At 45.1% G+C, this 25249-nt stretch overlaps 1 protein-coding gene across 1 annotated transcript in view; it reads right to left on the bottom strand.

Moving 5' to 3' along the window:
* Positions 1-624: 624 nt before the first annotated feature.
* LOC142312351 (uncharacterized) overlaps positions 625-25249 on the bottom strand; it is a 101205-nt gene continuing 76580 nt past the window's right edge. The window contains exon 5 of the mRNA XM_075351289.1: positions 625-2055. Within this exon, the coding sequence (XP_075207404.1) occupies positions 1574-2055 (482 nt within the window). The 3' untranslated portion in view covers positions 625-1573. The remainder of the gene's footprint in view (positions 2056-25249) is intronic.

Genomic DNA, 25249 nt, shown 5'->3' with positions numbered 1-25249 from the left:
CGCTACTGCGACCTGTATTGTTTCTGCATCGCTGGTAAGATCTATCTGTGTGACATCTCACCTGCGACCTCCCAGCGACTTACCTGCGATCCCTATCAGATCGCATCGTTTTCGGGATCGCTGGTAAGTCGTTGTGTGTGACTGGGCCTTAAGTCTTGGTTGCTGATTTAGTGTATTTATCTTGTAGCCTCCTGATGAACCATACGTTTGTGTTGTATGGGGAAACGCGTTGAGGTGGAGATAACCTGTTTGAGGTGGAGATAATCCAATCTATGAAGTTGAAGGCTCACCTTTATCAATGCAAAGGGAATTGTTGGAGAGCACCCCTGTATACCTCCTTGGACTTATAAGGATTGAAATCTTCCTTTCTTCCATACTATGTGGCGCTGCCTGAACCATTCTGTGTGGTCCCAAGGATAAGTTTGGGCTCTGACTCCCTCCCCTTATTTTGTGAACCTTCACTTTTTTGACAACTGTATATGTTTATTGTACATATTGTCTTTGTATTTTTACATATGCGACCGTTGGTCTAGTACTTATGGTTATATATGCACGTTGGTGGTATGTGGTTTTGATTTATACAAAATAAAAAATCTTATAAAATTGGAATAATTGAACTATTTACTACTTAATAATATTACTGGGACGGTTAGTCCAAATAGTGTATTGATTGAGAACATAGCTGTTGATCAATAATAAAAAAATCCTCTAAAATACAACTTGCCTAATAATTCTGCACATGGTGTAAATGTCCTAATATTGGGCACATCCTGGTATAGATTTCCTCATCCTGTTATATACAACCTCATCCTTGACCCATCCTGGTATATCTGTGCCCCATCTTGAAATCTAGGTCCCCATCCTGGTATAGAGTTCATCATCCTGGGCCCATACTGGTATACATGTCCTCATCCTGGTATATATATATTTGTATGTCCTTACCCAGGATGGGGACTATAGAGTGGAATGTAAAATACCAAGAAAATGTGTCATCTTTAACTTTATGCCTTTTAGAGATCATTTCATCTTCAATTTGCTTAACTGTTCACAATAACAGTAATTTTGACCAGGTGTGACCAAATGTTTACATGCCCCTGTATGGTCCCCAACCTGCTATATATATCCTCCTTTTTGGCCCATCCTGGTAAATATGTCCTCTTCCTGGGCCCCATACTGGTAACATATGATCCCCATTCTGGTATTTATGTCCCTATCCTGGCCCCCTTCCTGGTATATCCAGTCCCCAATCTGTCTGAAATGCATTAAAAAACAACTTTCTACTCACCTCCCGATGTTCCCAGTGGCCGGCAGCTGATATTGGAGTGCGTGCCATGGCGCATGATGCCACTCAGCATTGCCCCCAGTCACGGTGCTGCCAATGTCAGCTGCCAGCCACTGTTTGGCCGGCAGCTTGTATTGCAGAGCAGGGACCCGACGGGTCTCTGTGCTATAATGCATTTAGTTTGGATGTGCAACCTCGGACACAAATCCAGCTGAAGCAGGCACTGGGATTAGTAGGCCCCCTGCACCCGCGGGCCGAGTTGCAATCGTTCTGCCCCTGTTTAACACAATCTCAACATAGAAATGGCTTTTTCTCTATGTGAATTATTTGATGTTTAAACAAATGTGATTTACAGAGAAAACTTTTCCCACAGTCTGAACATGAATATGACTTCTTGCATGTGTGACTTCTCTGATGTAAACGAAGATTTGATATCTGATTAAAATCTTTCCCACACTCTGAACATGAATATGGCTTCTCCCCTGTGTGAGTTCTCTCATGTGTAATAAGAGTTGATTTTTCTGCAAAACATTTCCCACATTCTGAACATGAAAATGGCTTCTCCCCTGTGTGAGTTCGCTGATGTGTAACAAGAGTTGATTTTTCTGCAAAACATTTCCCACATTCTGAACATGAAAATGGCTTTACCCCTGTGTGAGTTCTCTGATGTGTAATAAGAGTTGATTTATCTGCAAAACATTTCCTACATTCTGAACAAGAAAATGGCTTCTCCCCTGTGTGAGTTCTCTGATGTGTAACAAGTTTTGATTTTTCTGCAAAACATTTTCCACATTCTGGACATGAATATGGCTTCTCCCCTGTGTGCGTTCTCTTATGTACAACAAGGTTTGATTGATAATTAAAATATTTTCCGCACTCTGAACACGAAAATATCTTCTTTCCTTTGGTAGTTCTAACATCCCTTCTGTGTCTTTTATTTTCCTTAATGGTCTGTAATGAATCAGAAAATATGACCTGCTTAATAGGATCAGATGATAGATCTCTGATGTAAAACATCGACGATACGGCTGGAATAATGCAATGTTCTTCATATGTATCTTGTGGTACATCAAGATCATATAGTTGAAAATCTGAAGATGTCAGAAGTCCATCTGATCTCCTAATACAGTCACCTGCGAAGAATAACACTTATTATTTTTTCAATAATATAACTTTGGAAATATATATTTTTTTCACCATATCAAATGTCCATTAAAATTGTAAGTCATGTTACAAAATTTGATTACTGACTAAAAGGTATTGATGACAAAACAGTTCACATTCTAACCGAAGACCACAGAGCAAGGACCACTAGATAATGATTTCAGGCCAGCATGATCAGCTCTAGCAGGTTTCCATTTCAGTGTTGAATTCAGCATCTTCTTAGTTTCATGTCTCAGAGTGTCGGTCACCACTATTTTGTACTAAGAACCTCAGTGGAGAATCATAAATAAGCCTGTCAGTCAGTACTATTAGGGGGGGTGTCTGTCCAGCACAATCCCTGACAACCACATGCATTTTAGCGCAGAATGGAGGAGCAGTGATATTATATATGAAGAAGCTCTGACTTTGTAGAAAATGTAAAACTTGAATTGCAAATTTTTTTTGTACCAAGGTTTTCTCAAGGTGTCAAAAAAAGGGGGGGTTAAGGGAGAATGTAATAAAATAAATTAGGCATAACTCGCTTGTTGAATCTCTTGCCATTTTAGGGCTACCACTTTAGCGCACCCCTCCAATCTTGATCTAGGTGGCTGCTGCTGTGATGACGAGCTTGATATTACACATGACTGTTGCATCTCTTATGCTGTAAGGCCTGCTTTGGGCTGCAGCACTCACATGTTGTATATGGACCATTATGTCTGCAATCAAGTACAGAAAGACCAAAGATAAGTACTGAAGCAGCAGGGGCTGTGACTGGACAGTAATGCTTCACTCATTTACCTTTTTTCTTAATCATATACTTCCCCCGGGCCTGGGAAGGGGTGAACATAAGTTCTGCACCCAACATCTATAAAAAGTCTAACTATTCTAATGGTCCATTAAGTTACAGTTGGAAGCATAGTAAGACATTAATGACCACTTTAAAAAATTACAGGTTAATTCCTAAAAAAGTCAGACGTAATTCCTCTAAGTACATCCATAAGGTTCTGCTAACAATGTTTATAGGAGGTGTAAAATTGTCACCGGACACATCATGAGAAGAGTGATATGTATCACAGAGGTGGTTATCCTCAGTGATGTAAAGCCAGAAGCAAGCTCCAGCATGTATAGTGTTGAGAGTGTTTAGTGTAGCAAGGGCCGGATTTACGAGCAGTCAGAGAAATGGGTAGGACTGGTTGCTCACATGTCCCTATCCAGAGGTGTTGTGTGGTGGATATAAGATAGTGCAGGTGTATCATTAGGTGTCTGTGTATGGAGGTAAGAATGTCTCCTGTGGGAAATTTCCATACTGGGACTTTTGTACTGGACTATCACTGAAGTTCCATTATTAGGACAGTGTATCCTGTTTTCTCTACATGGAAAGGCCGTTAATTTTCTGTTTGCCACATGCTTTATGGACTCTTAACAAAAAGCCTGGATGTTTTATTTAAAGCGCCTCCCATGTCTACTTCAAGCGAGTCGAGATCCCTACAGTTGCAGGAAACGTACAGGCACCTGTCCCTCAATACAAAAACCACACACAGCTGGTGTAAATCTAATGAGCCTAGGTTGCATGCAGGATAGCAACCTGGGTGTACATATTTCCTCCGTTGGTGGGTTGCAATTTGTTTTGCCTACTGAGGTCCTATTAGGTGGAAAAAGGGTGTCTATTTCCACCTTTTTGGATAGTGGTGTGGGGTCCAATTTGGTAGACGCCTGGTTTGTCTGTACTCATGGCCTAACTCCACATACAGTCATATGAAAAAGTTTGGGCACCCCTATTAATGTTAACCTTTTTTCTTTATAACAATTTGGGTTTTTGCAACAGCTATTTCAGTTTCATATATCTAATAACTGATGGACTCAGTAATATTTCTGGATTGAAATGAGGTTTATTGTACTAACAGAAGATGTGCAATCCGCATTTAAACAAAATTTGACCGGTGCAAAAGTATGGGCACCTCAACATAAAAGTGACATTAATATTTTGTAGAGCCTCCTTTTGCAAAAATAACAGCCTCTAGTTGCTTCCTGTAGCTTTTAATGAGTTCCTGGATCCTGGATGAAGTTATATTTGACGATTCCTGTTTACAAAACAATTCCAGTTCAGTTAAGTTTGATGGTCGCCGAGCATGGACAGCACGCTTCAAATAATCCCACAGATGTTCAATGATATTCAGGTCTGGGGACTGGGATGGCCATTCCAGAACATTGTAATTGTTCCTCTGCATGAATGCCTGAGTAGATTTGGAGCAGTGTTTTGGATCATTGTCTTGCTGAAATATCCATCCCCTGCGTAACTTCAACTTCATCACTGATTCTTGCACATTATTGTCAAGAATCTGCTGATACTGAGTTGAATCCATGCGACCCTCAACTTTAACAAGATTCCAGATGCCGACATTGGCCACACAGCCCCAAAGCATGATGGAACCTCCACCAAATTTTACTGTGTGTAGCAAGTGCTTTTCTTGGAATGCCGTGTTTTTTTGCCACCATGCATAACGCCTTTTTGTATGACCAAACAACTCAATCTTTGTTTCATCAGTCCACAGGACCTCCTTCCAAAATGTAACTGGCTTGTCCAAATGTGCCTTTGCATACCTCAGGTGACTCTGTTTGTTGCGTGCTTGCAGAAACGGCTTCTTTCGCATCACTCTCCCATACAGCTTCTCCTTGTGCAAAGTGCGCTGTATTGTTGAGCGATGCACATTGACACCATCTGCAGCAAGATGATGCTGTAGGTCTTTGGAGGTGGTCTGTGGATTGTCCTTGACTGTTCTCACCATTCTTCTTCTCTGCCTTTCTGATATTTTTCTTGGCCTGCCACTTCTGGGCTTAACAAGAACTGTACCTGTGTTCTTCCATTTTTTTAACTATGTTCCTCACAGTGGAAACTTACAGTTTAAATCTCTGAGACAACTTTTTGTATCCTTCCCCTGAACAACTATGTTGAATAATCTTTGTGTTCAGATCATTTGAGAGTTGTTTTGAGGAGCCCATGATGCCACTCTTCATAGGAGATTCAAATAGGAGAACAACTTGCAGGTGGCCACCTTAAATACCTTTTCTCATGATTGGATACACCTGCTTATGAAGTTCAAAGCTCAATGAGGTTACAAAAGCAATTTAGTGCTTAGTAAGTCAGTAAAAAGTAGTGTTCAAATCAAGAAATTGATAAGGGTGCCCATACTTTTGCACCGGTCAAATTTTGTTTAAATGCGGATTGCACATTTTCTGTTAGTACAATAAACCTCATTTCAATCCAGAAATATTACGGAGTCCATCAGTTATTAGATATATGAAACTGAAATAGCTGTTGCAAAAACCCAAATTGTTATAAAGAAAAAAAAATTAACATTAATAGGGGTGCCCAAACTTTTTCATATGACTAAGTTACCTTACCTTATCCCTATTGTCGCGATTGATTCTGCACCCCTGAGTCAGGGGCATTTCACTAAGGTCATTCAAGATCTAAGTCTCCAGATAGGGGCCATGCACACAGAATTTATTGATTACTAGAATGGTGTGTACACACACAAAAAGGAGTACGATTTCCATAAAATATAGTAATCTTTATTAGAAAAATAGAGTAAAAACACTAATACATACAAAATAGTATTACATCAATTGTGAGGATAAAGGAGGACCTCTACCAAAACATCACCCCCCACAATAGTGTGTGTGTGTGTGTGTGTGTGTGTGTGCTCAATAAGAGCATATAATAATGCCTGTGACAACCATGCAGACAGAAAAAGTAAACATATCCTAGGATCAGATAGTAAACTCCTCCTTTATCCTCAATTGATGTAATACTATTTTGTATGTATTAGTGTTTTTACTCTATTTTTCTAATAAAGATTACTATATTTTATGGAAATCGTACTCCTTTTTGTGTGTGTACACACCATTCTAGTAGTCATTATGATGGAGTTTTTCCAGACATTTAATCCTACTTTAAGGGTAATATAAGAGATCTTTGGGGATTGACATAATGATTTTACAGCCCTTCTCCCTTTGGTCTTTGGTCTTTTTTGTTTAGAATTTATTGATTGTTTTGTGTTGAAGGGTTTACCCTCCACAGTGGTTTTAGGTTACCCTTGACTGACTCTACACACTACTGTGGTGGACTGTCTGGGAGGTAGTAAGGTAGAGCGATTACAGTCTAAATAACTGCATGGGCACCTGTATTTCCAAGGTTGCTTCCAGGTCCTTGCCAGAGTAGTTGTTTGACTTTAAGGATGTGTTTTCTGAGCTAGACTATCAGAAGCTGCCACTCTACTGCTCCTATGATTGCTCAGTAATCTAATGCCAGATGCCTAAAAAGCTATATAATATTTCAGGTCCTAAGAGGCAGACCATGAAAGTCTACAATTACAGAAAACCTTGCTAAAGGACATATCAGACCCTCCTCATCTTCTGTGGCAGCAGGTTTTTTCTTTGTGAAGAAAAAAAGATGGGGGTTGCACCCCTTTTTGAAATTTCGCAAATGTAAATCGGATAGTTGATCAGAATCTGTACCCTCTCCTTCTCATCCCGGATTTTTTAAATCAGATCAACGAGTCTAAATGGTTTATCACACTGGATCTTAGGGGACTCTACAATTTTATTTGAGGTATATATTCTCATCCTCAGGCGTTCGTATGGATCCAAATGCCTAAAATCCAGGTATTTGGACTGGTATCTTCCTGGAAATCTGAAGACTTTGCCACAGTTTCTTGGTTACGCCAACTAGTACCAAAAGTTCATCAAGAACGTTTTGTTAGTGGTTAAACCATTAACGGATATAACCAAAAAAGGGACAGACTTTTCGAGATAGAACACGGGCTGGATTACACGGGCTAGATTACACTATTTGCAGCTTTAAATATAAGTTTTGCTTCTGCTCCGATCCTCATACAGCCTAATGTTACCCCACCGTTCATTGTAGAAGTTAATACATCGGAGGTGGGGTTAGGGGCTGTACTGTTGCAGGGATAGTCTCCTGCTAAACAGCGTCGTGTACATTTTTCTCTAAAAGTTGTCTTCCACTGAATGAAATTATGATTAAACAAAACAGAACTGGCAATAAAGTTGGCTTTTGAGGAATGGTGTTATTTTTTTGGAAGGGGCAGTACATCCTCTGTCTTAGTCATTACTGATCATAAAACTCTTATATTTGGAATCTGCTAAACGACTTACTACAAGACAGGCAAGGTGGTCTCTGTTTACCTCCAGATTCAACTTCTTTGTAATTTATTGTGAAGGCTGATGCATTGTCTTGTTGTTTTCCGGGTGGAGGTAATAGGTAATAGTGCCAAACCTGTACCTATTCTGCATAAGGGAGTAGTCATTTTGGCAATATGTGCTGCTTTGAGAAGAAGGTTCTGGAGGCACAAGGGGACACCCCAGCCTCTTGTCCTCCAGGGAAACTGTATGTTCCTTTTTACCTACGACTTAGGATATTAATTGAACATCATGATTTGGTTCCAGCAAGACATTTGTGTAGCAAGACTACCACAGTGCTACTTTCTCATCGTTTTTGGTTTTCAAAGTTGCATCAAGATGTTCAGGATTATGTCTCAACTTGCAATGTTTGTACGCATTTGAAGACCTGAAACCTTTGGCTATTCCTTGTAGACCGTGGACTCATCTATCGGATTTTATCACTAATCTGATGGCTAGTAAAGCTGTAATACTCGTAGTTATTGATAAATTTAACAAAATGGCTCAGTTTACTGCACTTCTGAGTGCTAAGACTTCAGCACAAATGTTTATCAATGAGATTATAAAACTTCATGGGCTTCCCTCTGAAAGTATCAGACTGTGGGATCCAATTTATATAAAAGTTTTGGAAGACGATTTGTGGTTATTTAGGGATTCTCATCTCTCATTTACGTCCACTTTTCACTCAAAGACTGCACGGGTGAATCAAAATTTCAAAGACATATCCGAGGTGGGGTTTTTTTTTCGTAAAATCCAGACGATTGGGTCACTGAGAAGAAGCAGTTTTCTTCAACCATTTCCTCTATGTGGTGGTGGTGGTGGTGGTGGTGGGGGGGGGGGGGGGTTCTAAATAATTTGAGAGTAAAAGTATGGCTTATAAGCCTTTGGCTCGTCCGGACCTGTGTGTTGATGATATGGTGTAGGTGTCTACCAAGAACATTAAATTGAAGGTCTCTTCTTGGAATCTGGGACCCAGTTTCATCTGTCCTTTTGAGATAGGTGGCAAAACAAGGTAAAATGCTACCTGATTGATAATGGCACCAATGTTTAAAATCAAAAATATGTTTCACCAATCACTCCTCAAAAAATATGTTGCTTCATCTGAACCAGCTCCGTTACCTCCTTCCCCAGTCGTTGTTGAGGGAATCTGGAGTTTCAGATAGCCAAGATTACAGATTCACGTTTTGTACGCTGGTCACTTCAATACTTGGTGCATTGTAAGAGTTGTGGTCCAGAGGAGAGAATGTGGCTACCAGCATTTGATGTTCATTCAAACAGGCTGGTCCGGTCTTTTCATGCTTCACATCCAGATAGGAGACTCTAGACCTATCCTACCGTAGTAGCAGTGTATCCCTTTTCCTGTCAAACCTTGTGTTGACCAACCCCTTTGGTGAAGCGCGACAACCAGGAGTTACCCTGGAGTGGTACTTAATGCCCATTATCAGACAAGTCCAACCTCACCATCAGAGGCTCTGGTGAAGACAGCATAGGCACTTAGTCATGCCTCTCTCAGGGTAAGGCACCAAAATTGTAGAACAAAAAATTCTAAGAGAACCGATTGGGTCAAATATAACAAATTTTATTAAAGATTAAAAATAATGACCGCCAACTGGCAGTATAACTAGATACGTGGCATCATATGTAAGGGTATATTAAAAATCAGGCACAGGTTCTCTGCAAAAATATAAGGTGTAATGAATATTGAAGGTAGGAGGAAAAACACATAACTGTATTGTACCTATCTTGGTCTTGTTTCTCACAGTAAAGAAAGGGGTTAGAGCCCTGAGAAGTTCAAGGCAGAGCTGACAAATAAGTCATAGAAATTGTACAAGTGTATACAGTACAGACAAAAAGTTTGGACACGCCTTCTCATTCAAAGAGTTTTCTTTATTTTCATGACTCTGAAAATTGTAGAGTCTCATTGAAGGCATCAAAACTATGAATTAACACATGTGGAAGAAATACTTAACAAAAAAGTGTGAAACAACTGAAATTATGTCTTATATTCTAGGTTCTTCAAAGTAGCCACCTTTTGCTGTGATTACTGCTTTGCACACTCTTGGCATTCTCTTTATGAGCTTCAAGAGGTAGTCATCGGAAATGGTTTTCACTTCACAGGTGTGCCCTGTCAGGTTTAATAAGTGGGATTTTTTGCCTTATAAATGGGGTTGGGACCATCAGTTGTGTTGTATAGAAGTCTAGTGGATACACAGCTGATAGTCCTACTGAATAGACTGTTAGAAATTGTATTATGGCAAGAAAAAAGCAGCTAAGTAAAGAAAAACAAGTGGCCATCATTACTTTAATAAATGAAGGTCAGTCAGTCCGAAAAATTGAGAAAACTTTAAGTGTCCCCAAGTGTAGTGAAAAACTATCAAACGCTACAAAGAAACTGGCTCACATGAGGACCGCCCCAGGAAAGGAAGCCCAAGAGTCACCTCTGCTGTGGAGGATAAGTTTATCCGAGTCACCAGCCTCAAAAATCGCAAGTTAACAGCAGCTCAGATTAGAGACCAGGTCAATGCCACACACAGAGTTCTAGCAGCAGACACATCTCTAGAACAACTGTTAAGAGCAGTCTATGTGCAGCAGGCCTTCATGGTAAAATAGCTGCTAGGAAACCACTGCTAAGGACAGGCAACAAGCAGAAGAGACTTGTTTGGGCTAAAGAACACAAGGAATGAACATTGGACCAGTGGAAATCTGTTCTTTGGTCTGATGAGTCCAAATTTGAGATCTTTGGATCCAACTACTGTTTCTTTGTGTGACACAGAAAAGGTGAACAAATGGACTCAACATGCCTGGTTCCCACCATGAAGCATGGAGGAGGAGGTGTGATGGTGTGGGGGTGCTTTGCTGGTGACACTGTTGGGGATTTAGTCAAAATAGAAGGCATACTGAACGAGCATGGCTACCACAGCATCTTGCCGCGGCATGCTATTCCATCCGGTTTGTGTTTAGTTGGACCATCATTTATTTTTCAACAGGACAATGACCCCAAACACACCTCCAGGCTGTGTAAGGACAATTTGACTAAAGGGCACTTTACACACAGCGACATCGCTAGCGATGTCGCTGGTGAAAGCACCCGCCCCCGCAAATCGCTGTTCGTGGCGCACAACATTGCTAGGTACGGTCACACGTACTTACCTGCCTAGCGACGTCGCTGTGGCCGGTGAACCACCTCCTTTCTAAGGCGGCGGTATGTGCGGCGTCACAGCGACATCACCAAGCGCCCGCCCAATTGAAGCGGATGGGCGGAACATCCTGCCCACCTCCTTCCTTCCTCATTGCCGGCGGCTGCAGGTACGGTGATGTTCCTCGTTCCTGCCGTGTCACACATAGCGATGTGTGCTGCTGCAGGAACGACCAACAACCTGCATCCTGCAACAGCAACGATAATAAGGATTAGAACGACGCGTCAACGATCAGGTAAGTAATTTTGTTCGTTAACGGTCGTTCGTGCGCTTCACACGCAACGACGTCGCTAACTAGGCCAGATGTGCGTCACGAATTCCGTGACCCCAACGACATCTCGTTAGCGACGTGGTTGTGTGTAAAGCGGCCTTAAGAAGGAGAGTGATGGGGTGCTACGCCAGATAACCTGGCCTCCACAGTCACCAGTCCTGAACCGAATCGAGATGGTTTGGGGTGAGCTGGACCGCAGAGTGAAGGCAAAAGGGTCCACAAGTGCTAAGCATCTCTCGGAACTCCAAGACTGTTGGAAGACCATTTCCAGCGACTACCCCTTGAAGCTGATCAAGAGAATGCCAAGAGTGTGCAAAGCATTAATCAAAAGCAAAAGGTGGCTACTTTGAAGAACCTAGAATATAAGACATATTTTCAGTTGTTTCACACTTTTTTCTTAAGTATTTCTTCCACATGTGTTAATTCATAGTTTTGATGCTTTCAATGTTCAATTCAATTTTCAATTCAATTCAATTTTGATGCTTTCAAACCCCTGACGAAGGTGACGCCGAAACGTGAGCATCGAGGCTGGCGTCACATGTACGTACAGGTTCCACTCTGCTCAGGTAAACACCTTTCTCTATATGTACATATACGAGGCTTTTTGTATATCTGACTGTTTCTATTGTGAACAGCACATGCTGCAGTTTAAACACCCTTGCTATATTTGCATTACGGCTCTTTCTCTTCACCATGTATGATCTCTTACTATATTAGTTCTGTTCATATGAGCAGCATGCACCAAAAAACATAGTTGCTGCATATACCAGTACAGTACATGCATTTGTAGCAATCACTACAATAGTTGAAATACAGAAGAAGTATGTCTCAAAAAGTAGTTTTCATATTTCTTCATTTACTATTCCCTCTGTGCTTTACAGTGACAATTTTTGAAACCAATACTGATTCCATAACATTTTGTCACTCTTTAATCCTATATATTTATATATAGCTAATGGATATAACACAGTTGAGTATATATACACTTATACCATTTCTATTACTTATTTGTCAGCTCTGCTTTGAACTTCTCAGTGTTCTAACCCCTTTCTTCACTGTATTGTACCTATCTTGGTCTTGTTTCTCCCAAGTAATGTGTTTTTCCTCCTACATTCCATATTCATTACACCTTATATTTTTCCAGAATACCTGTGCTTCATTTTTAATATACCATTACATGTGATGCCCACGTCTTTAGTTATACTGCCAGTTGGCGGTCATTATTTTTAATATTTAATAAAATGTTATATTTGACCCAATCGGTTCTCTTAGAATTTTTTGTTCTAATATTTTGGTGCCTTCCATTCAATCACATCCATACGTCCCACACACGATTATGATTTGTACACTTGACATTTACACTATATTTCTCATTGTGTTGTGTATAACTGGTCTTTTTTTATCTATTTCTGTATGCCCTCTCAGGGTAAGCCTGGTTCTGGGAACAGTGGGTCTACGTCCCACTCTCCCCTGACACTGAGTGAAAATAGACAACATGGAGGGGCTGATATACCAGCTGTGGCAGGCAAATATCTAGAAGCAACAGCAGTGGCAACAGAAGCAGAGGGAACTCCTAGCAGAGGGGATAAGTTGCATGGAAAACGCCCCAATCCCAACTCAAGGTGATGAAGCACAAATGAGGAAGATGGTAAAGAAAGCCTTGCAAAAGATGACCAAAGGGGATGATACTGAGGCATTCCTGACAGTTTTCAAAAGGATGTAAGAATAAGAGAAATTACCTCCAGAGCAGTGGGAGGAGGTTCTGGAACCATAACTGGCAGAAGGCCTATTATAACCTGGCTCTGCAGGACGCAAAATAGTACAATAAAGGGTACTTTACATACTGCGACATCGCTAGCGATCTCGTTAGCGATGTGAAATTCTATATCGCAAGTGTAATCTTTCGAGATCGCACATAGGTCATTTTACGCATGTGCGATCTCGAAAGATCGCACTTGTGATCTAGAATTTCACATCGCTAACGAGATCACTAGCGATGTCGCAGCATGTAAAGTACCCTTAAATTGAAAAGGAGATCTTAGCATGCCTAGGAGCAACTAAAGGTCAGAGTGCAACAAATGCACCACTGGGGCTACTGCAGTGATAAACCTCCCCGGCCCAAATATTCAACCTATTACACCTTGTTCAAAAGTCATTGCAACCGGGGTCTTCTTCCCAAGCGCACATGGTGGAAAAAGGACATGTTATGTCATGGACAGGTTCATATATTTCCTTACAAGACCTGGTGGGCCTTGTAGAAAGATACCAGGTGGTTCAGAATTCCTTGCAGAAACAAGGGGTTGTAACATCTCCGTATTGTGGCTCCCAAAGGAAGGGAACTATAGCCCCATCTAAGGTAAGACCGGACACGTCATGGAAAGGAAAACAAAAGCATCTGAGTGAATCGAGAGGTAAAATAGGTGATATACCATCCCCCTGATCAATGCTGTGGGATGTAATGTAGTGGGAACAATTGTGATATTTAGGCTTTTGCTAAATTTATTTGTAAACTGACACTTCTCACTAATCTTTAGACAAAGTTCCCAAGGAGCAGATTTGTTGTGGACATCTGTCAGGGGAGGACCCGCATGATACCCAGCGATTATATACCGCTGCAGATATCATTGTGAAAAACGTCCGAGGTAGCTACATATGTCAACCTTTGTGAGTGAGACTCGCACCTATATCAGCAGCAAAAATTGCTCTACTGGAGATCTTAACCCAGCAGCTATCGTCACTTTACACTGCAGATATCTTTTCAGCAAGTGAATGCTATTTTTGAAAATACGTAAAACACAGTGGATTTGAAGAGATAACATTAAGCAAGAAATCAAGAGCAGCGATTTGTATTTTGCTACAAACTGCACATATTCCATCCATAAACAGCTGACAACACAGCAAAGGGATCTCATTATTGAAATGTATCAGTTTGGAGAACAGTGTAAAAAAATTTTCCAAGCCATTAGATAAAACATGGAGCATAAACCATGTAGCACTGTGAAGACGTAATCAAATAGTGGATTAAATTCATAGTGACATTACCTAGAACTGGACATCCTTCAAAAATTGATGTGCAGAAAAGAAGAAAATTAGTCTGGAATACTGCCAAGAGGCCTGCAGGAATTTCTGGCCGGTACTGGATGTGTACTACATATGACAACAGTGTCCGGTATTCTTCATATGTTTGGCCTTTGTGGTAGGGTGGAAGACAGAATGCTTTTCTTACAAAGAACAACATCAAAGCCTGGCTATGTTTTGCCAAAACCTAAATCAAGTCTGTGAAAACCACGTGGGAAAAAGTGTTATGGTCTGATGAGAGCAAGGTTGAACTTTTGGGCCATAATTCCAAGTTATGTTTGGCACAAAGCCAACATTGCGCATCACCAAAATAACACCATACCCACAGTGAAGCATGGTAGAGGCAACATATGCTTTAGAGCAAATGTTTTTAAAAGGTAGAGGGAATTATGGACAGTTCTACAGTAAATATCAGCCAGCTTTAATACAAAACCTTCAGGCCTCTGCTAAATAGCTGAAGAGCATTTTCGCCTGTCACGGGAAGGTATGGAAGTAATGGGGATAAGGGCACTTGAACTGACCCTCAGGCTAGGAGACCCTAGCTAGCCCTGATCCTAGGCTTACCTCTGATGGCGAGGATGCCTTGGCCACCACCCTGGCCCTGCTCCTAACCAGCCCTGTTCTAGTACCCCCTCTCTCACCACCCAAGGGGAGAACCAGGATAAGAGCGGTAACTCTATCAAATAGACAAATGGGGGGAAAAAAAAAACAAAACTCAGTCACACCGCACCCAAACACAGAGGAATAAGACAACAAAAAGGTAAGGGGGAAACCAAAGCAGGACAGAAAATACAAGAAATAGGGGTATCTCCACAACAATAGCAAGCACACAGCAGAACTTGCACAGCAGCTGCAGAGCGACTCCCTCTCTCTCCACGTCAGAGCGGGTAGAATAATCTATCAACTGCAAGGAAGAGGTGGCTGATGGATCATTTTAAGGAGGAGGGGAGTGGCCACAGCTGAGCTGCAATTAAGCAACTTTGCAGCAAATGAGAAACCTTTAGGCTATGTGCTCACGGGGAAAGTGTCCTGCGGATATATCCGCAGGAAATTCCGCAGGAGCTCCCAGAAAACTGCAGGACAACTTTGTCTGTTTACATGCTGCGATTTTATTGCGGACTGTCCTGCGGATATGGTGCGGGCATTCTGCATTGGGGATATAGTACCATGGCTTCGGCACTGCATTCTCTATGCAGAACAAGTGCTGGAGTGATCAGTGAGTTCATACTTACCTCCATCACGCAGCACTTCACTCTCAGGCCGTGTCTGTCTGCACATTGCTGGAGAAGGTGGGCGGGCCTGAAAAAGCGCCGGCTGTCACATGACCGGAGCTCGTGCAGGCCCCGCCCACCTCCTGCTTCCTGCTCCTAGCTCCACTGCACTCCTCCCGGTGTCTTCTTTTAAGGCAGGTAAGTATATCGTGCGGAAAAATTCGCAGGAATAATTGACATGCTGCAGATTTTTCCGCAAGAAAATCTGTATTATTTCTGCTGCGGAAAAAAATGCAGCATGGGCACAGCAGTTCTAAAATGCCATAGAAATGGCTGGGGACTCGCTGTACTGCAATTTTTTTAAAAATCCGCGGAATTTCTGTGAAAAAATTGCGGAGAATTTTCCGCAGTGTGGGCACATAAACCGTGCTGCGCCAACAGACAGCAAAGTAAATTTAACATTGAGCTCCAGAGTAGAGGAAACAAAAAGGCTCAAATACCATCACAAATCTCTCACCGCCGAGAGATAATCGTGACAACGCCTTTCTGCACAACACCCCCCATAAATCAACAAATTAATGGCTTCAGCAGAAGAAAATGAGAATTCTGAAATAGCCCAGCCAGTGCCCAGATCTGAATTCAATACAAAATCCATGGGTGACCTGAAGAGGGCGCTGTACCCAGGAGATGCCTCACAATCTGACAGATGTGGAGCTACTGCAAGTAAGAGTGGGCAAAGATCGCCAATTCTAGATGTGCCGTGTGATAGACTCCGGCCCAAAAAGACTAAATGCTGTCATACAATCAAAGGTTATTTCAAAAAGTATTATTTAAGGGTGTGCAAATTTATGCAACCACATATTATGCATGACATTAGGGGTGGAAAGTTTTGAAATTATTCTTTTTGGTAAGATTTCTTAGGCTATGTCCGCACGTTGCGTTCTGGTTTGACAACAAACATGCACCCTGTGGCAGACTCTTGACAAATGTAAGCACTGCGATTGACAATGCGTTTTCCCTGTGTTTGGGCTGCATTTTGGACAGTGTGTTTTTAAAGGAGAAATAAAATATGATAGGATAAGATTTCATAAGATAGCTAGAATACATAGATAGATAGAGGGATAAATAGAAAAATAGATCGCATGCCTGCCCGCAAATAGCAGACAGAGCCATGCGATGAGAATGAACTCGGGTGAACCTCTGAGGTCAGTGCTACGGCACAGGCAGTAGTGCAGGGCCCGTAGCTGTGACGTCAGAGCTTCAACAGAGTTCATTCTCATCGCGCGGCTGTCTCTGTGTGCTGTCATGAATTCAGGTAAACCTCTGAGGTCAGTGCTGCGACACAGGCAGTAGTGTGGGGCCCGCAGCTATGACGTCAGAGATTCACTCGAGTTCACTGTCATCGCGCAGCGCTGTGTTGCGACTTGATTTGAGGTCACAGGTGAAGGACTCACCTGTGACCGCAAATCACCTGAGAGATGGCACCAATGATTGCGTGGCTCACTTCAGTCACTCGGGCGACTTGTTACCACAGGTGGAGGACTCCAGCTATGGCCGTGGGTAACCTGAGTGACGTCACCGCTGATAGCGCGACTCACTTCAGTTGCTGCATGGAGCTCACAGCTAGTGGTCGTGATCTATGGCTGCTCGCTGTGAGCTTCCAATGTAGCAGAGCTGGAAGCGTTCTGGGACCTCGTGTGGATTACGTTGGACCTGGAGGTGTGTTTGGGGGTTAATAAAGTGTTGAAAGAGAGGTTTTTTTGGATGTATGTGTTTATTTACTTTCACTTAGATTAATCATGGGATAGTGTCTCATAGACGCCAGCCATGATTAACCTAGGACTTAGTGGCAACTATGGGCTGCCATTAACTGTTTATTACCCCAATTTCCACCGCACCAGGGTAATCGGGATGAGCCGGATAAGTTCCCGGCAATTCTGGGCGGCTGTTGGCTGATATTTTTAGGCTGTGGGGCTGCCTAAAAACGATAGACCTCCCAAGTTTGAGAATACAAACCAGAAGCTGTGAGGCTTTATCTTGTCTGGGTATCAATTGGGAAGGGGGGGGGGGGAGGCCGCACGTCGTTTTTTATTTATCTTACTGCACGATATAGACTCGCCTACCGGCGGCTGTAATTGGCTGCAGTGAGACAGCTGTCACTCAGTGTGGGGGCTCATCTGAATGCAACCAATCATAGGTGTAGGGGAATCAGTGAATATGAGATGAGCCTAATGAGCGGCCGCCACTCTTAGAAGCAGAAGCCGCGGGAGCAGTGACATGCTGCTTTTTTTAAGCAACGATTTTGACAAATATTTGTCAAACAAAACGCTGCTGAAAAAAAAAAGCAATGTGCGGAAGGATAATCTGACTTCTCAGACTTTGCTGAGGAAGCACAACGCATGCATTTTGTCTTTGACATGGTGCAATTTAAAACGCAACCAAAACACATGAAAAAACACAACGTGCACACCTGGCCTTACATGACAAAAACCTGCCATTATATTAGGGGTGTGTAAACTTCTCAGATCCACTTTATATAAATCTATTTTTATGAAACGTGTTCACTTTGCAATAGTTCGTACTTTTTCCATGTTCTTTAAATATCAGGATATGGAAACTCAAAACGTATCATTTTATATGTGACGTATTCACTCCACTATAAACTGCACATTCCCCGTGTCTAGGATGTACAGGAAACCTCTTACTCCTTATTTTTAGGATAAGTTGTTTTGTTCCTTCTTCTTAGTCCCACATTGTAGCAGCTGCTGAATGAGAAGAATCTGTGACTTCTCTGCATTTAGTGGTCACTACTCACCTGGGCGGTCATCTGTAGGAATCTCCTCTTTACTCCGCTCATCACCCCTCACATATGTCTCTGTAGTATTAATGTGGGTCAGATCTTCCCCCTGAAACAAATATTGTAAAAGTCACAGACAGATGGAGAAATCCCATCTATGATCAGCTCTAATCCTTCCATCTCAACCGCTCTCATTACACAAGTATAACACATATAATACTGGAGGATAAAACAAGACTGAGCACAAGACCTTCACAGCCGTCTACACATCATAGGGAGATTTCATGGCCCCTTCTCTCCATCTACCTGATGATCCTGAGGAACATCGGGGTCTTCTTGTTTACAGTCCTGTGGGAGAAGAGGACGGGGACATCTCTCTGGTGTTGTCCTCTTACTGGATAGACCTGGAGGAGACACATACAGGGACTGAATTCATTCCTTACATACAGATAATTATAGGCCGTGTGTATTTAGTCCTGTCTATTACCTGGTGATGTGAGGGGCTGGGGAACCTCCATCATGACGTCCTTGTACAGATCTTTGTGTCCTTCTAAATACTCCCACTCCTCCATGGAGAAATAGACGGTGACGTCCTGACACCTTATAGGAACCTGACACATACAATGATACCGTCACCCCGATCCCTTCATAGCGTTACTGTATAATGTCCCAGCATTCCCAGCAGTGTCACCTCTCCAGTCAGCAGCTCAATCATCTTGTAGGTGAGTTCTAGGATCTTCTGGTCATTGATGTCCTCATGTATCGGGGGGTGAGGTGGAGGCCCCGTGATTGGGCTCAGGGGTCTTCCCCATCCCTCAGACACAGGGGCCTGACAGCGCTCACTAGAGGTCTTCTTCACTACTGTGTAATCCTGGTTATGGAGAGACACAGTAAGAAATCTCACTCCAGACATTTCCAGAGTCCTCACCTCTCCAGTTCTGTCCATCTGTTATTCCCATAGATAAGAATGGTGTAATGTGACTTCATCAGAATCTCTCACCTCTCCAGTAAGCCGGAAGAGGATCTCTAGGGTGAGGTGTAATATCCTCTCCGCCATCTTGTCCCTGTCCATATCCATCCTTCACGGGGCAATCAGGAGAATTCTCTTCTATAGAGCGATTGTTCTCCCCCAGCATCTAATGTGTATGGAGCCTGAGCCCAGTAATGGGGAATCTCCACATACCTCCTCCTGCAGAGCCGCACACTAGATATATGGCTGCTCTGTGCTTCCAGGACCTGTGATGATGTCACATGGAGGGGAGGAGTCAGGGGTCACATGATCAGCTCCTCAGTGTATGCAGGACTCTGCTGTGCTGGGTGTCATGGGGCTGGATGAGGGGAGGGCTCATTCAGCAGAGTATCAGCCCGTGAGGTAATTTGATACAAAACATTGACGCTGCTTTATTAAAACTCCATAACACGAGCCACAAACCAGGAAAATAAACGGACTTTCGTTGCAGGGAACACAGTCCTAATGGCCAGGAGCGGCTCCAGGTTTTTGTGGGCCCTGGGCGAAAGAGTCTCAGTGGGCCCCATCCACACATAGACATGCACAGATACATACACATACAGGCATACGTACACATATATTTAAAGAGAAATTCACAAAAACACATATATATATATATATATAGACATAAATCTAGACAGGGCCGGCGTCAGCACCCGGCATACCCGGGCAAATGCCGGGGCCCTGGAGAGCTGGGGGGGGGGGGGCACTCGGCCTCGTCACTTCAGCTACCCCCGGGCCCTGCCCCCTCTCCTTCAGTTCTGCTGCCCCCGGCCCGAGTTCCGGGGACCGCAGTCCTGGGCAGGAAACTGTGGCTGCCGTCCCTTAGCTAGTTTCACATTTGCGTTGCAAAAAGTGTGATAATAAAGGCCACGGATTCCAGTGAAAGTTTTCTTTAGCCAAGAGAGAGAGCCCTCATCATCACCGCCCACATCCCGACATCACCGCCCACATCCCGACATCGCCACCCACATCCCGACATCGCCGCCCACATCCCGACATCGCCGCACACATCCCGACATCGCCGCACACATCCCGACATCGCCGCACACATCCCGACATCGCCGCACACATCCCGACATCACCGCACACATCCTGACATTGCCGCACACATTCCGACATCACCGCATACATTCCGACATCACCGCACACACCCCGACATCATCGCACACATCCCGACATTACCGCACACATCCCGACATTACCGCCCTCATCTTCACCGCACACATCTTGACATTACAGCCCACATCTTCACCGCACACATGCCGACATTATCGCCCACATCTTCACCGCACACATCTCGACATCCCCGCACACATCCCGACACTACAGCCCTCATCATCACCGCACACACACCGGCACTACCGCACCCATAATCACCGCACACACACACACCGCCATTACCTCAGTGATGTCCCCGCTGACAGCGCGATTCACTTCAGTTGCTGCATGGATCTCACAGGAGCAGTGGTGTTCTACTGCAGCTCCTGTCAGCTTCATGTAGCAGAGCTGGATGCGGGACCTCGTGTGGATTACGCCGGACCTGGAGGGGCATTTGGGGATTTTAATAAAGTGGTGAAAGAGGGTGGGTTTTTTTGTCTTTTATTCCAAATAAAGGATTTTTTCGGGTGTTTGTGTTTACTTTCACTTACAGGTTAATCATGGAAGGTATCTGGGGGAGACGCCTGCCATGATTAACCTAGGACTTAGTGGCAGCTATAGGCTGCTGCCATTAACTCCTTATTACCTCGATTACCACCGCACCAGGGCAGTTCAGGATGAGCCGGGCAGAGTCCCGGTACTGTCGCATCTAATGAATGCGGCAATTCCGGGCGGCTGCTGGCTGATATATTTAGGCTGGGGGGCTCCCCATAACGTGGGGGTCCCCATCCTGAGAATACCAGCCTTCAGCCGTGTGGCTTTACCTTGGCTGGTATCAAAATTGGGGGGACCGCACGCCGTTTTTTTAAATTATTTTATTTATTTATTGTACTGCACAATATAGACCCGCCCACCGGCGGCTGTGATTGGTTGCAGTGAGACAGCTATAACTCAGCGTGGGGGCGGGTCTGACTGCAACCAATTATAGGCACCAGTGGGCGGGGGAAGCAGTGAATACGAGATTGAATAATGGGCGGGCGGCTTTTTAAAAAGAGGAAAAGCTGCCGGAGCAGTGTGAGTGTGTCTGTATGTATGCAGCAGAGCAGTGTGTGTCTGTATGTATGCAGCAGAGCTGTGTGTGTGTCTATATGTATGCAGCAGATCTGTGTTGTGTGTGTCTATGTATGAAGCAGAGCTGTGTCTGTATGTATTGTGAGACTGTGACCGGGGTTATCTATGACGGCCGGTATGTCTCGCCCCGGTTGTGCTCACTCCATGATAGAAAGTAAATCCACTCTAGGGTTAATGCTGTTTCCCTACAGGCTGAAGGAAGGGTTAAATGGAAACAGGAACAAGGGCAGGTGTGCCGGGTGTGAGGGAGTGAACAGAACTCCCTGAGTTCTCTGCTGGAGAGGCACATGTATATTGTTGTGGACTTTTGTTTGGACATTAAAACCGTGTGCTGTGAACCTTGGTGCCTGGATCCCGTGTCTTCTGCTACGCAGCCGACCGTGCTACCTCACATATGGTGGAGAATCGGCGGGCATGCCAGCCGGTGAGGTGTAGCATCCATCCCTGGTGACCCAGTAGCACATGTCCTGGATTCGAGCGGCTATACTACAGCCCAAACCCGGTGACGCCATGGAGGACATACTAAAGCAGCTGGCTCAGGCTAATGCACAGCAACAACAGGCTAATGCACAGCTACAAGAGGCTAATGCACAGCAGCAACAGACCAATGCACACCTGCTCCGGGCGTTGGAACGTCAGCAGCAATCCTTGCAAGCGCAGGAAAAAAGGCACCAAGAACAGATGGTTCTCCTGGCCAAGTCGATCCGTGCCGGACCAGCAGCAACAACCCCGGGACCGGGTGACGACGGCAGCGTCCGGAAAGCGGTGAGACAAGCGTTGCAAAAGATGACCCCGGGGGATGATGTGGAAGCGTTCCTGGCGGTGTTTGAGCGGGTGGCCGAGCGGGAAAAGCTGCCGACCCCCCAGTGGGCTGAGGTATTGTCGCCCTATCTGACGGGGGAACCCCAAAAAGCGTACCTGGACCTCTGTACCGAGGACGCCATTGACTATGTGACCCTGAAAGCCGAAATACTGGCTCGGTTGGGGGTGAATACCTATGTACGGGCTCAGCGGGTAAATCAGTGGTTCTATGAGGAAGCCAAACCCGTACGCTCCCAGGCCTATGACTTGTTGCATCTTGTAAAAAAGTGGTTGCAGCCTGACACTCTGAGCCCGGCGCAAATGGTGGAAAGGGTAGTAGTGGATCGTTTTGTGCGCACTTTACCCGTCACCGTTGAACGGTGGGTAGGACAGGGTGACCCGAGTACCTTGGACCAATTAGTGTCCCTGGTAGAGCGGCATGTGGCTACGCAGGACTTGATACGGGACACTGAGACTTTGCGTACCGCCCGTCGGTCCGGCCCCTCCAAGCCTAGGGCCAAGGACCCACCGCTGACAACGGTGCAGGAGTCCCCTACCGTCCCGTCTGAGGCCGCGGCCGCCATTCCTGAGGTCCGGAGGGTTCTGTACCCTAAACGACAACCCGTCAAGGGGGTTTCCGTCCCCATTAGATGTTGGCGGTGCCAGCGGGTGGGACATATGGAAGCCCAGTGTCCACTCACCACGGAGCCCATGGATTGTGGGGTTACCCGGCGGGGTTCAATGTATGCTCAGGTGGTGTGTACCGCTGACCTGGTCTCCCTAGAGACGGAGCCCCACTTGTGCCAAATACAGGTGAATGGATGTCCGGTTACAGGATTGTTGGATTCCGGAAGCTTAGTGACCCTTGTGCGATCCACCTTGAGGGCTAAAGTAAAGGCCACAGGACGTACCGTGGGGGTGGTTTGCATACATGGGGACCGCCGAGACTATCCCACGGGGATTGTCACCATCACAGCACCTTGCGGTCAGGTGCAACATGAGGTGGGACTTCTTAACACTCTTCCTTATGACGTGATCCTAGGAAGGGATCTGCCCTATTTTTGGACTTTATGGAGGGGACCCCCTAAGTCCCCTCAGATATTGGTCAGTCCGGGACCTGAGCCCTATAATCCTGAATCCGGGACGCCTGCCGTAGGGGTCACCATGATAGGGACAGAGTGTGAACCCGATAGGTCACCCTAGAGGTATTGGCAGGAGAGGCTGAGATGGTCGAGCCCATCCCGGAGTTGGAGGCGTCCCCGGATACGTTTGTGACAGCCCAACTCCAGGACCCTACGTTAATACATGCCCGGAGTCGGGTGACAGTAGTTGACGGGGTGGCACAGCTGCCCGGTGCCCAGGTAAGGTACCCCCATTTCGCTCTTAAGCAAGATTTACTCTACCGGGTAGATGAAATACGGGGCGTGGGGGTAGAACAGTTGGTGGTGCCCCAGCCGTATCGCCGGCGGGTCCTCGACTTGGCTCATAAACACCTGATGAGTGGCCACCTAGGGGTCAAGAAAACGCAGGAGCGAATATTGCAAAGGTTCTATTGGCCCGGGGTCTTTGGGGAGGTAAAACGGTTCTGCGAAACCTGCCCGGAGTGTCAGCTTACCGCACCCCTGACCCATTTTCGCAGTCCGTTGGTACCGTTACCCATTATAGAAGTCCCTTTTGAACGAATAGGGATGGATCTGGTGGGGCCCCTCGTAAAGTCCGCTCGAGGGCACCAACACATCCTAGTGATCGTTGACTATGCCACCCGGTATCCCGAGGCGATACCTCTCAGACATACTGCAGCAAAGCTTATAGCTCGGGAGTTGTTTGCTGTGTTCTGCCGGGTGGGGTTGTCCAAGGAGATCCTTACGGATCAGGGGACCCCATTCATGTCTAAAGTGACCAAAGAGCTATGCCGGCTACTCCAGATCAAGCAGTTGCGTACGTCTGTGTATCATCCTCAAACGGACGGTTTAGTCGAGCGTTTCAATAAAACCCTGAAAACCATGCTCAAAAGGGTGATTTCAAAAGACGGGAAAGACTGGGATATGATGCTTCCCTATTTGATGTTTGCCATCCGTGAGGTGCCACAGGCATCCACGGGGTTTTCGCCTTTTGAATTGTTATACGGGCGACATCCCCGGGGATTGTTGGACCTGGCAAAGGAAACATGGGAGCAAGAGCCCACCCCCCATAAAAGTGTGATTGAACACATTTTGGGTATGCAGTACCGCATAAGCGCGGTCATTCCAATTGTGAAGGAGCATTTACAGGAGGCTCAGGCCGCGCAAAGCGGCCGCTACAATAGACAAGCCACCGTGCGGACCTTTAAACCCGGGGATCGGGTGTTGGTATTAATCCCCACGGCGGAGAGTAAATTCCTGGCTCAGTGGCAAGGCCCCTACGAGATAAAGGAAAGAGTCGGGGTGGTTAACTATAAAGTATTGCAGCCCGGTAGGCGGAAACCTGAACAAATATACCATGTCAACCTATTAAAACCTTGGCAGGAACGGGAAAGCCTGATGGCTGTTTTTTCCCCATCTCCCTCCTCTTCGGGTCGTTCACATCCGGCTCCAGCGACCTCCGGAGAGGACGAACCGGAAGTAAGGATTGGAGAAGCCCTCACCAAGACTCAGAGGCGAGAGGCCAGACGGTTGGTTCAGCAGAACCCCGATGTCTTCTCCGAGCTGCCCGGTAGGACCAGTCTGATACGACATGATATTGTCACCGAGCCCCACCTGAAGGTACGCCTGAAGTCATACCGGGTACCGGAGGCTCGGCGACAAGCCATATCGGAGGAAGTAAAGACAATGTTACGCCTGGGGGTCATCGAAAAATCCCGGAGTGAATGGGCTAGTCCGATTGTCCTAATACCAAAACCCGATGGCTCCTTAAGGTTCTGCAATGACTTTAGGAGATTGAACGAAATATCCAAGTTCGATCTCTACCCCATGCCCCGGGTGGATGAGCTGATTGATAGGCTGGGACAGGCGCGATATTTTACCACGCTCGACCTGACCAAGGGGTAC

The sequence above is a fragment of the Anomaloglossus baeobatrachus genome, chromosome 5 (assembly GCF_048569485.1).
Source record: "Anomaloglossus baeobatrachus isolate aAnoBae1 chromosome 5, aAnoBae1.hap1, whole genome shotgun sequence".
Classification (NCBI taxonomy): Eukaryota; Metazoa; Chordata; class Amphibia; order Anura; family Aromobatidae; genus Anomaloglossus; species Anomaloglossus baeobatrachus.
This window is presented reverse-complemented; position numbering and strand designations above follow the sequence as displayed.